The sequence below is a fragment of the Pyrenophora tritici-repentis genome, chromosome 10 (genome assembly GCF_003171515.1).
Source record: "Pyrenophora tritici-repentis strain M4 chromosome 10, whole genome shotgun sequence".
Lineage (NCBI taxonomy): Eukaryota > Fungi > Ascomycota > Dothideomycetes > Pleosporales > Pleosporaceae > Pyrenophora > Pyrenophora tritici-repentis.
The window spans coordinates 1,841,745-1,852,950 of record NC_089399.1 but is presented as its reverse complement, the minus strand read 5'-3'; the positions used below and the strand labels follow the sequence as shown (position 1 = coordinate 1,852,950).

Genomic DNA, 11,206 nt, shown 5'->3' with positions numbered 1-11,206 from the left:
ACGCTGCCGGATCACGTTCTACTTTGATTGGCTACGAGCAGCATCACCATGCATACTTCCCATGTGTGTGGTACGACAGGTGCAATGACATCGAGCCTCAAGGAGTTCTTAAAGAACCCAGAGAATCGTTGTTCATGTTATGTGCCAGTGATCCAATCCCTAATCACCAACCATGCTCTTCTCATCCCTCCTCTACACTCTCCTAGCCACAGCATCCTCAGTCACAGCACAGCACCACCCCAAAACCATAACCCACACCGTTATACCCGGTATCTTTCAACAAGACGATCCGGCTACAAACGCCTCGACCTTCAACTTCACCACCACAAACTTCGGCCTAATCAACCGCCCCTACCCCAGCGACTCCTCCTGCCCCAACCAAACCCACTCAACCCAATGGCAACGTCTATCCCACTACATCACCACACTGAACCGCCAAGCCCCAAAGAATGAGCACTACAAACTCTTCTTCCTCGGCCGCCACGGCGAGGGCTTCCACAACGCCGCCGAGTCGTACTTTGGCACCCCGGCCTGGAACTGCTACTGGTCTGAACGCGACGGCAACGCCACCGTCACATGGGCCGATGCCAAACTCACCGAGACGGGGAAGCGACAAGCACTCCGCGTGAAGGCGTTTTGGAACCAGCTTATCGTGCATGAGAAGATTTCTCCGCCGCAGACGTTTTACACAAGCCCGTTGTACCGCTGTCTTGACACGGCTAGATTGACGTTTGAAGGCGTGGCGTTACCGCGCAATACGCGTTTTGTGCCTGTTGTCAAGGAGTTTCTGCGTGAAGGGATTAGCGCGCATACTTGTGATCGGAGGCGTAGTAAAACGTTTATCAGGGAGAATTTCCCCGGGTACAGGTTTGAAGAGGGGTTTGTGGAGGAGGATCCGTTTTGGACGAAGTTGTTTGCTGAACCACAAGTCAACCAAGACGCTCGTTCTAAAGCCGTTCTTGATGATATTGTCAGTAGTGATGGGAGTGTGGTTATCTCCGTTACATCGCATTCGGGGGAGATTGCGAGTTTGTTGAGGGGTATGTTTGCACTTTGTTTCTGTCTCCGAGCCCATTATCAAAATTTGACACATAGACGAGGGCAGATGTACTGACACAAGCATCAGTCCTAGGTCATCGCCCCTTCAGCTTAAGTACCGGCTCCGCTATCCCCGTCCTGGTTAAATCAACAACACTCAACGTCCCCGCGCCTCCTACAATGACACTGCCATATACACCGCAGAAAACTTGTAGTGCACCACCGCCAATCCGCGACTCTAGCTGTAACGACTGCTCGTGCTGTAGTTGAAGCATTGGTCTTGGAAACATCAATCCCATCTACCTAGGTATTTCCCCGAAAAGGCGTGTGGAGTAGGGGTTTTATGTAGATTCATCAATCTCGAAAGTAGACGCAAGATGCAAAAATTGAGATTTCACATGATACATAACTGTAAATCATGCATGTATTTATTATCGACCCTGCTCTTGCCCTTATACACCCTTACCCTCAAATCACAAACCTGAACCTAGCATCCACCAGAACTCATGACTCATACCCACCCCTGCAAAGCTCACTGCATGTGTCATGTTCCCTACCCTACAACTCCACTCTGCTTGCTCCTCCCCACTCTCTTCTCTTCCCCTACCACTTTTCTGAATCAGAATCACGCAATCTACAATTTGCAATTACCATCATCTCGGCTTAACTCGGCAGTTTTTCCTCGCTGTTTTGTACTCGGCTCGACTAGCCTAGCTATGTTTCGCTGCTGGTCCTCTTTCTTCTAGACTTTTCTGTCTTGGTGGCTGGTAGGGAACAGGACAGGCGTACCTAGGTGGGAAGGCGGAAAACATTGTTCTTGTATGTGGGTGGGATGAAAGGCAGGGCAGGGGTCGATATTTCTAAAATACGAGAACCGAGTTTATATTCCGATTAGTTACCGATGGGAATGTTTCGTTTCTGGTTTGTTGTTGTTTTCGCATTCGCGCATTTGCGAAGTTGCTTTTTCAGGTTGATCTCCCGCTGTTTATCATCTCAATCTCCAGGCTACACAACCATATTCCCATTCTTATCTTCACCAAGAGTCACAGCCACAGCCACACCCAGAACTAAGCTATACCCACAGCCACCTCCCCCCCATCTACCATCCCCACTACTAAACAAGGTTCTTGTATTCCAAATCCGTGGGTTGTGGGATTAGCTACGGCAGTTAGACTCGGTAGCAGTAGCGTGAGCCGTGAGTCGTGCAATAAGCTACGCAGCTGGTAGGGAAAAAAAGAGAAACAGCACAGGACTAGGGGATTTATCCAGGTGGTTGGATATGACGGGGATGCCGAAGGTATGGTAAGCGTCTTTAGGGCAGAAGTGGTGGTGTTAACGCACTTGTGTGCGCATGCTTCTTATGTGGTTGGCCTTTTGTACTGGTAGTGGAAGTGCGGACATAGTGGATTATAGTTCGCAACAAGAAGGCGATATGACATGATTGTTTTATTTGTTTATTACATTTTTAAAATTATCTACAGTAAACTAACTATCGCAATCGCATCTAAATGCCGATGCAGATGGCGATGCAAAGGTGGGGTATAGGTATAGGTATAATTATATCAAAGGATTCAAAAAGGAAAAATGATGTCGTGTCGTGTTCCTCCACTCTCATCCCCTCATCCCCTCATGCAGCCAAGCACATCTATGTGAAGCTGTGCTGTGGAGTCCGCATGCACCCATCGTCTCTTCAAGGACAAGCGGCATTTAGAATGGGAAATGGGAGGGATGTTGTTTGCCTTTTCCGGTCGGCAATCGGTATACGTACGTAGTGGGTGCTGCGTGCGGATTTGCTTTTTTCCACTTCCCATCCTTCGAGTCGGATGCTTGTATCCGAACAAAAGCCCAAAGGTTGCAGCACAGGGCGTATTCTGGCAAACAAACGAGTTAGGCAGCCATCCGGCGTGTGTGGCGTTCGTTTGTTTGTGTGTGTGTGGGAGTGTCCTAGGCTGGGGAGCGTTTTACTCGCTGAGCGGAGTATGTAGCCGACGAGTTCGATCCAGTGTGTCGGAACCGGAATTGGTCCTGACGTCGTGGAAAGTTTAGATCACCAGGGTATTCTTGTATGGCAATTAATCACCTGTAGGGCGCAGACAATACTGACCCCCTTTCCTCGTCCGTGATGTAGAAAGATTTCGATACCATGATGCCGTTTTGGAATTGTTCCTCGGCACTGCTGCGCGCGCTCTTGATGCGAAGGCTGTTGTCGCTGTCGTTATCTGAAGTGTCGTTGGCTGTTCCTTTTTTCGATTGCGAGGTGCTGGGGTGGTCGAACCAGTGTGGGGATTTCGATTTGGGCTCCAGGGGTTGGTCATCTGAAGTGCGTGTTTGGACGGTGGCGGAGAGCTTGTACATGTCGGGGCGGAGTTTGTCGGCTTTGGATCCCATGCCGGAGGTCCCTTTGTTGGGTAGCGGGGCTGACATGCCGTAGGCTGAGGGACGGTAGCCGGTTGGGCGGGTGGAGAGACCGAGCTTATGCATAGCTATGAAGAAGAGTGGACGGAGTGTTGCGAGGCTGCCGGCAGTAATGGCAAGACCTTGTTCAACAGTTGACCAGATGGCGATGTCAAGAGTAGACCCTGTTTGGATTAGAAATGTATACGGCGGGAGATTGAAAAGACTTACAAAGAAAGTCTGGCGAGTTGAAGTAGTGGACAAAAGGCAAACGTGCGATGACGGCGGCACTTGCGATGCAACCCATGGTGATCAAAGGAATCAAAGCGACCTTGGTCCTCCTCTTTAGTTGCAAGTGCCATACCAAGAAGCCGGGAATGATGGCAAAGGTAAAGTCGGATATGATGCTGAAGACGCTGTAGACGTAGCCAAGGGCGGTAATGACTGTATTGTCGACGCATTTGCCCTGTTGTGAAGTTCGGTCCCACATGAAGGAAATGGGGTAGCACTGGAAGAGGCAGACGAAGAAGAATGTTCCACCAGCAACGACTGACACAAACATGGCTGTGATAATGATCCTGTAACGATAAGCTTATGGTTTTCATAACTCCAGGGGACTCCTACCATGTGTGAAGCTTGCGGATACTGATTCGTAAGAGCAGGAAACCAATGGATAGTTTGGAGCATATCATAGATACGGCATAAAACAGGTAGCAAAAGTACCAGGCATGCTTCGCCTTTTGTACGTTTTCAATCGACAAGTCCTTGTGGTGTTGTCCGGTTCCATAATGTATGCCAATAGTTGACGATGTTGTATAGGACATGAAGAATAACTGGCCAGCGTCAACCTTAGATGCTCAAATATGATATTCCAGTATACTCACTGTGGCGACTACCATCAACCAGTCATCTCGGCCAAATGCCTTGACCATGAAGATACGCACATAACACCGCAGCAAGCAGGCCAGTATGGCAGTAGTAACAAAGGCAACGTTGACGGCGAACAGCTCGGGACCACGGTTTGGAACAGCCATGGTGATGAAGTTGTCGAAGCAATCGGGCTCCGGCGAGAAAGAGCCCCAGGATCAGCCCGAACGTGGTGTTTGGGGGGTCTACGTTCTTTTACGTAGCTCGACTCTTTTGCCGAAGCAGCAAATGGAGCTACAGGGTAATGCATAATGGATTCCGCCACGAGTGATGTGGGTCCTACGCGCGGGTACTCAATACCAGATCCAGGGTCAGGCCCGTTTCAGGGGAGGACATGACCAAGACGGTCGTCGTCCCGTGGGGCTCAGGCCACGAGCAAACTGCGTTTGTCGAATTGGTTCATGCGTAGGACCGCAATCCGGGTCTGCCTTGAAGGCCTCGACAATGTCACCGCACCCGCAAACGAGATTATCCAGTCACGGCGAGCTGAGGCGGTAAGCAAGGTGCAGGAGATCAGCGCATGCCAACGGCAGTGACTGCAGCTGCACTTGGCTAAGCACGGCACATCTCGCAGGTACCTGAGACGCTCCAAGCCGACTCGCAGCAGACATTGAGAGGCGTCTGTGGAGCATAGGAATCCTGCATGTCGTGCTTTTCGAGGGCACAGGGCAGCCAGACGCAAGTCTCCCGAAATGGACTTGGATTGTCGTGGCTTCATCCACGTGCAAACTAGGCGACTTTGTGCTTAGTCACCGGAAAATCCTTTCTACCTTGTTGCATCATCCGCTTTCCTCCGTGCTATCCGCTCCTACGCTAGCTACAACACACATGGACTGCTACGACTGTATCCAAACCCTCTTTTACCACCCAAAGAGGCCTTGGAGACATGCTCCGATGATGCCGTCTTCTGCACATCATCCTGCATTCTCTTTAACCGTGCCGTTTCACGACTTCAACGCTCTGCACTCTCCTGCATTCTCCTGCAGGAAAGCTGAAAAAGGCAATGCTCTGCAGACCTAGAAGCGGGACCTTGCAACCGCTACCCGGAGCGGTTCTGTGGATCCATACTTCCATGCTCGCGGGATTGATAACTTCACTACGCCCCTGCAAGTGTGCCACGACAGGTGCCATGACCGAGAGGTGTTGAAAAGCAATGTCAGACACGTTGCCCGAGCTGGTAGGCAGCGGGTGCCTCGGCCAAAGTTTTGCAGAACCTGGTTTCACCATGCTTATCGAAGAGGCTACTTGACTCGCTCACAGCATCGGCACTTGGTCTACGTACCTGTTCCCGGCTGCTCCACGTGTCTCACGAAGAACTCATAGTTCGCAATTGAAACATAGGCTCCGGTCCGATGCCGACTACAGTAAATATGCCATGACGTACTTCGAGTGACGATACGTGGACGTCGCTCAAGGTAGAAAGAGTTGCGCTTAATAGACGATCATTCACCAATCCAGCAGGGTGCAATCTGGTTTTACGACGCGCCCAGCGTACGCCTAAGCGACTTTTGAAAGTCAAAATGGCGGCATGACCGTCACAGGCATTATGAGCCACGCTCTTAAGTCCGGGATCTTCGCTGCAAAGCCGGCTAAGGTTTAATTCCCGCCTGTAGGCTACCCGACTTCGTCCATGTCTCCTGACGACCACTTAACGTCCTTCCCGTCTGGTAACTTTCTGGCCAGGTGCGGGTCAGCGTCAGCATCCTAAATCAAATTCTTCCTCGAGAGGCGAGTATACCCAGGTATATCAGAATCTTGGAAGTCAATCGACACTCTTAGGGGTAATTGAGATGATTCCAATGCCGCGGAGTGAGGTGCGACAAAGGATCCTTTGGAGCTCCCCACTTCGGCAGTTAGATATCACCATCAAGCCGCCTGGCCGCGACATGTTTGTTGCCCAATACATCATGTCCTGGTATTGGGAGGTTCCGTAGGCCCTGGAGTACGCCATCTTGTCACTAACAGCCACCAGTGGCGCAGGCCAGTACTCCGTAGCGCCAACAACTCAAATTCCAGACAAAATGGCGCGTCGACTATGCCGTCGATGACATCTAGCCAGTGAGTGTCGAAACACTCGTGGATTCTAGGCTTCACGCCAAAAGAGTTTTTTCTTCTACAATGACAGTGTTCCCGACTGAATCATAACCTAGTCAAAGGCTAATTGTAGGCCATCGAGATCGTATCTGAAACTCTAGACACCGCGATTGCATTCATTCTTTCGGGTTTCAGGCACTTCTAATACCGGCCGTTGTCTGAGGGCTGTCCAAGCTGTGGCCAACCACTACAAAACAAGGACATGTCGACCGTCGGTTGCGAGTCGCTATTTTGGTCAGCCTTGCTCAACGCTGATCACTGTCATATCTTGTCCTCGATTAGTACAATGCTCATGCCAACAAAAGTAAGCATAGATCCGACGATGGATGTCGCTGTCTCACTGGTATATTGCACATGGGAATCGACGCGAGGGAGAGTAAGATATGGCATGAATGCTTACGTCTCATGGTGCCAATAGGCTCAAAGTCGGACTACACATAGACACGGTCCCTCGTATCGCCATCTTCACCGCAACTCCATGTGGTGTGCAAGCCTGCAAGGTACCTTATCATATCCCTTGTCCATCGCAATGCAATTCTCCATGCTGCATGTGTTCGTCAACGAACCCCAGCCATCACCGCAAATCACAACTTATCTCAGACCCCCCTCCCAACCGGACACACCCGCCCCCAATTATCGCAACCCAAGAAATCTCCGCAATACCTTAACGGACCGATTGACTGCCGACTCGGTAGCTGGGTTCTGGGATATATTTATCTATCTGATGCTTCGAAGCGACAAAGGACAGGCGACGTAAAAGCGCCGAGTCAACGGTAAAGATGACTGTGCCACGAGGGCGCGGCGGGATTTTATGTTTCGTGTATGTATGCTGTGGGGGACGTATATGCAGGGGTGTTTACGTACGTAAGTGTACATTAGGGACTTATGCAGGTACAATACTGTATACATAATATTTGTAGCCCGCCCTGCGTTACGACTGACTGTACAGTTTACCCAACCCAAGGACGAAAAATTACGGCCGGAATGGCGGTGCTTGCGAGAAGAAGCGGTCGGCGTTTTTCAGTCTGACTCAAGAAAATATCGCGAGTTTCCAACCGACACCGTTTTACAAAGCGTTCAGGACATGTGCGCTGAAGCCCAGATTCCTGGTCGCGAACGGTCAATTCCGTTCGTTGGGATTGCGCAAACACCAGTAGTTGGGGATGCAGATGTCATTGCAAACTTTGAATCGGCCAAGCAAAAGAAAATTCCTTGGGTGAGGTTGGACTACTGAATCATTTACCTAGTATGTGGTACAAATACGATGCGCTGACCGGTAAGTTGCGGTATAAAAATACGAGCCCGTCTGACTAGCATGTCTCATGGCCCTCGCTCCAAACTACCCCAAATGTCACTGGGTGTCTTTTTCATGTCCATGACTCTTCGTCGCTGGAGTCAGGGCAGAGCCTTCGATGGCCTTCTGGAACCAGGAAGCATTGTCCATATGCGGAGCGCTCGGTTTAAGCGTGGCGTTACGGACAGTTTAGAGTCCGAATGTCCAGATACTCTGCCAGATCAGAGTATCTGGATAAACGTATGTACGGGGTAGTGTGTAAGAGATTGAGGCGGAGAGGTATAGTATGTATGGGATTGACATGTGATAAGACTACGATTGTGAGGGTATCCGGGGCTGGGATGACTTAACAAAGGGTTATATGTTGATCGAAGAGTGGATGATCGACCGTGCCATGCATGTTTTTGGTACATGTGGCTAGCGAGTATACCCCAAGTTAAACGTGGGTCGAGTTCGATGCATGGTGCTGACCTACCTCGCAGAGATACTAGGCTGTTTCTACGACTTGAAGCTTTGCATCAACTTCTCTACTATACTGATGCCCAGCTGCTCATCCTCAGTTGGTGCCGCTTCCGGCTTCTCTTCTTTCGAGACAAAGCCATCCCGCTGCATGATCTGCTCCATCATACGGATCCCTCGCAGCTCTTGCAGCGGCGGTATGTTGAGCAAACCCTCAGGATCTACAGTGTCGAAATCGATACCGCTGGTAGGCTTCTTCGCCGCAGCTATCTCGACCGTCGCGTCTGGTGTTACCACCCAATCGCTCTGTACCTCACCCTGTATATCCGACGTAACCTTCTCCGCGCCGAGTTCAACTTCGTCAACCACTTGACACCCATGTGCGACGGCGACGACGGGCGCTTTTTCCCGCAATATCTTCATATCCTGCAACATGGCCCACTGCACCTCGAACAAATTATGTCCCTCCCAAATCGTCACACCCTGTGCATTAAACACCAGTCCACCAGTTACACACAAGTCCACCTTGACACTCTCATCCCGCATCTGCGCTAACGTGACAGGTCGGCCTATGCCAGGCTTCTCCATACCATCGAGACACGCAGCCATATCGTATTTACTCTGCTCTATGCGCGCGGGGTGTAATAAAACAAAGCCCCTGCGTAGCCTATACGTGGCAACCAGCACCCTCTTCCCATCTTTCAACGCCTGCATGCGCAACCGCTCGAGACTATTGTCCGGCGTGACGAGTATGGTAGAGGCGGCTTTGTAGCATGGCAGCGCGACTAGGCGGTCGATGGCGGAAGCTGAGCCCCGGAAGTCGGGCGTGAAGCACATGAAGTCGTAGTTGAAGCGCGCATCGGGGATGGCGTGTTGGAGGAGTTGCTTGTATACGCGCGCCCAGATGCGCTTTCTGTTTTGGTCGTCGTCGGGGGATGTAGGCGCCGTCATTACGGGATATCAGGGGCGGTTATATGGGGAGGTAAGGGTTGGTTCCGAGGGCTGTTTGGGGATGATGGGTGAAGGCGAGTGACAGGGCGAGGGGTGCTGGTTTGAGTGGCGCTTACCTAATGGTGGCCCCTCATGCTCGTATTCACTCGTCGCTGACTGTTAGCCTCAGGTTCAGCCTTGGATTCTTTGTATCGTGCGAGCATGGACAAGACGATACGCATGTTTACTTCGGCATGGGCCTTCCTCCGTCGATCCGGGTTCGCCCGTCCCTGCGTCATGGGGATAGGCGCCCCGCGTCAAGCTACGCTTAATCGGCTACATGGTTGCGTCGGGCATATTGCCGAAGAGTCACATATCAAGCCAAGAAAGCCGTGTGCCAGAATGTATGGTTGAGCAAAGATTATGAATTTCAAAGCAGATATGCAAGACACGGACGTTTCATCGAATACAATTTCTAAAGAGAGCGCGGAAGATCAAATCGCAGAAGCAACAAATACCGATGCCATCACCACTGATCCACCAGTCGTGGAATCTGGAAGCTCCCAAGCCGTACCAAAGAAAGACGAATCCAAAACACCCAAACGAACAAAACCCCTCTCAATCCTAAAATGGTTCCTCAAAGACCAATGGTTCCTCCTCGCCATGTCCTTCGTCATCCTCCTCTCCTCTCAAATCCAAGTCCCCCGCTCCCGCCAACACACAAAACGAACGTCCATAACCTACCTCGCCGTCTCCATCATATTCTTCATCAACGGCTGCACCCTCGACACAGCCCTGCTGCTCGCAAACTACAAGCGCTGGAAACTCCACCTCTTCGTCCAACTGCAATGCTACCTCGTCTGCTCGGCCGCCACCTTTGCAATCGTCAGCGCGTGTGCGACGAACCGCGCTTTCATGGACCCATGGCTGTTGATCGGGTTGTTGTTTGTTGGTAGTGCTCCAACGACTATGTCAAGCAATGTTGTCATGACGAGGCAGGCTCATGGCAATGCGGCGTTGACGGTGGTGCAGAGTGTGATTGGACAGTTTCTGTGTCCGTTTCTTACGCCGGTGATTCTGCAGATGTGGCTTGCCACCGGGCCGTGGTATGGTGAGGTGTTGTCGCAGCGAGGGGGCGCGGCGGGGTATGCGGGGATTTATAAACGTGTGTTTATGCAGTTGGGCCTTTCGGTTTTTTTGCCCATGCTGCTGGGTCAGGTTGTGCAGTGGCTGTGGCCGAAAGTCACGAAGAAAGTTTTTTTGGAGTGGAAATTGATCAAGTTGTCGAGTCTGGCGTTGCTGACGATGGTGTGGCAGACGTTTGATCAGGCGTTTTCAGAGGGCGCGTTTCACGCGGTTAAAGGGTCGAATATTGTGTTTATCATATTCATCACGGTTGCGCTGTATTTGGTTTGGCTAGCTATCTGCTTCACGGCTGCGACGATGTGGCTGGAGAAGAAGGATGTTATCGCGTGTTGTTATTGCTGTCCGGCAAAGGCGCTGGCTATGGTTGTGCCGCTTACGTCGGTCATGTATGTTGATGTTGATCCGCTGGATCAGAGTAAGATGCAGATACCAGCAATCATTTTTCAGGCGTTTCAGGTGGCGATTGGCGGGGTTATGACGATTGGGTTTCGCAGGTGGATTAGGGGGGAGGAGGAGAGGGAGGAGGCGGAGAAGAGGGGGTGAAGTGAGTATTGGAAGTATGGGTGTGACTAGATGTTTGTTTGTCTGGACTTTTTTTTTGTTCAAGAGAATAATAGGCCAACATGTTCATCCATTCATCCGCCCTCTTCTTCCAGTCCACTGCGACTCAAAACAAACACGAAACAAACCTAATAAACAGTATTCCGCCATGCCTGTATACGAATCAACCAAAACAACTCCAACACCCATCTCATTCCATCTCATCTCATCCTCCTCTGCATCACCATCTACTTGCAGCAGCATCCATTCGGTATCTGTAATCAACGTTAGCCCCTCCCTCATAAAGTTCCATCCACCCCACTCCCTCTCTCCACACCGCAAACTCCCACCATCACCACCACCCCAAAAAACAACTAAAAAACT

General features: G+C 51.0%; 4 protein-coding genes across 4 annotated transcripts; 2 read left to right on the top strand and 2 right to left on the bottom strand.

Annotated features, from left to right (window-relative positions):
- Nucleotides 1-172: 172 nt before the first annotated feature.
- On the top strand, nucleotides 173-1,308 carry PtrM4_045300 (phosphoglycerate mutase family protein; the record flags this gene model as incomplete). Its single annotated transcript, XM_001937183.1, has 2 exons — nucleotides 173-1,040; nucleotides 1,127-1,308. 2 exons carry the CDS (start codon nucleotides 173-175, stop codon nucleotides 1,306-1,308), a joined length of 1,050 nt encoding a protein of 349 aa, XP_001937218.1.
- A 1,806-nt stretch (nucleotides 1,309-3,114) lies between these two features.
- PtrM4_045290 (Atrophin-1 domain containing protein) lies at nucleotides 3,115-4,466 on the bottom strand (the record flags this gene model as incomplete). The annotated part of the gene is made up of 4 exons (XM_066104566.1): nucleotides 3,115-3,617; nucleotides 3,664-4,010; nucleotides 4,057-4,265; nucleotides 4,317-4,466. The coding sequence occupies 4 exons, from the start codon at nucleotides 4,464-4,466 to the stop codon at nucleotides 3,115-3,117; spliced, it is 1,209 nt and encodes a 402-aa protein (XP_065959130.1).
- Nucleotides 4,467-8,245: 3,779 nt separating this feature from the next.
- Nucleotides 8,246-9,157, bottom strand: PtrM4_045280 (5-formyltetrahydrofolate cyclo-ligase; the record flags this gene model as incomplete). Its single annotated transcript, XM_001937186.2, has 1 exon — nucleotides 8,246-9,157. One exon carries the CDS (start codon nucleotides 9,155-9,157, stop codon nucleotides 8,246-8,248), a length of 912 nt encoding a protein of 303 aa, XP_001937221.2.
- Nucleotides 9,158-9,577: 420 nt separating this feature from the next.
- On the top strand, nucleotides 9,578-10,461 carry PtrM4_045270 (Na+-dependent transporter; the record flags this gene model as incomplete). Its single annotated transcript, XM_066104565.1, has 2 exons — nucleotides 9,578-10,247; nucleotides 10,454-10,461. 2 exons carry the CDS (start codon nucleotides 9,578-9,580, stop codon nucleotides 10,459-10,461), a joined length of 678 nt encoding a protein of 225 aa, XP_065959129.1.
- Between the last annotated feature and the right edge of the window lie 745 nt (nucleotides 10,462-11,206).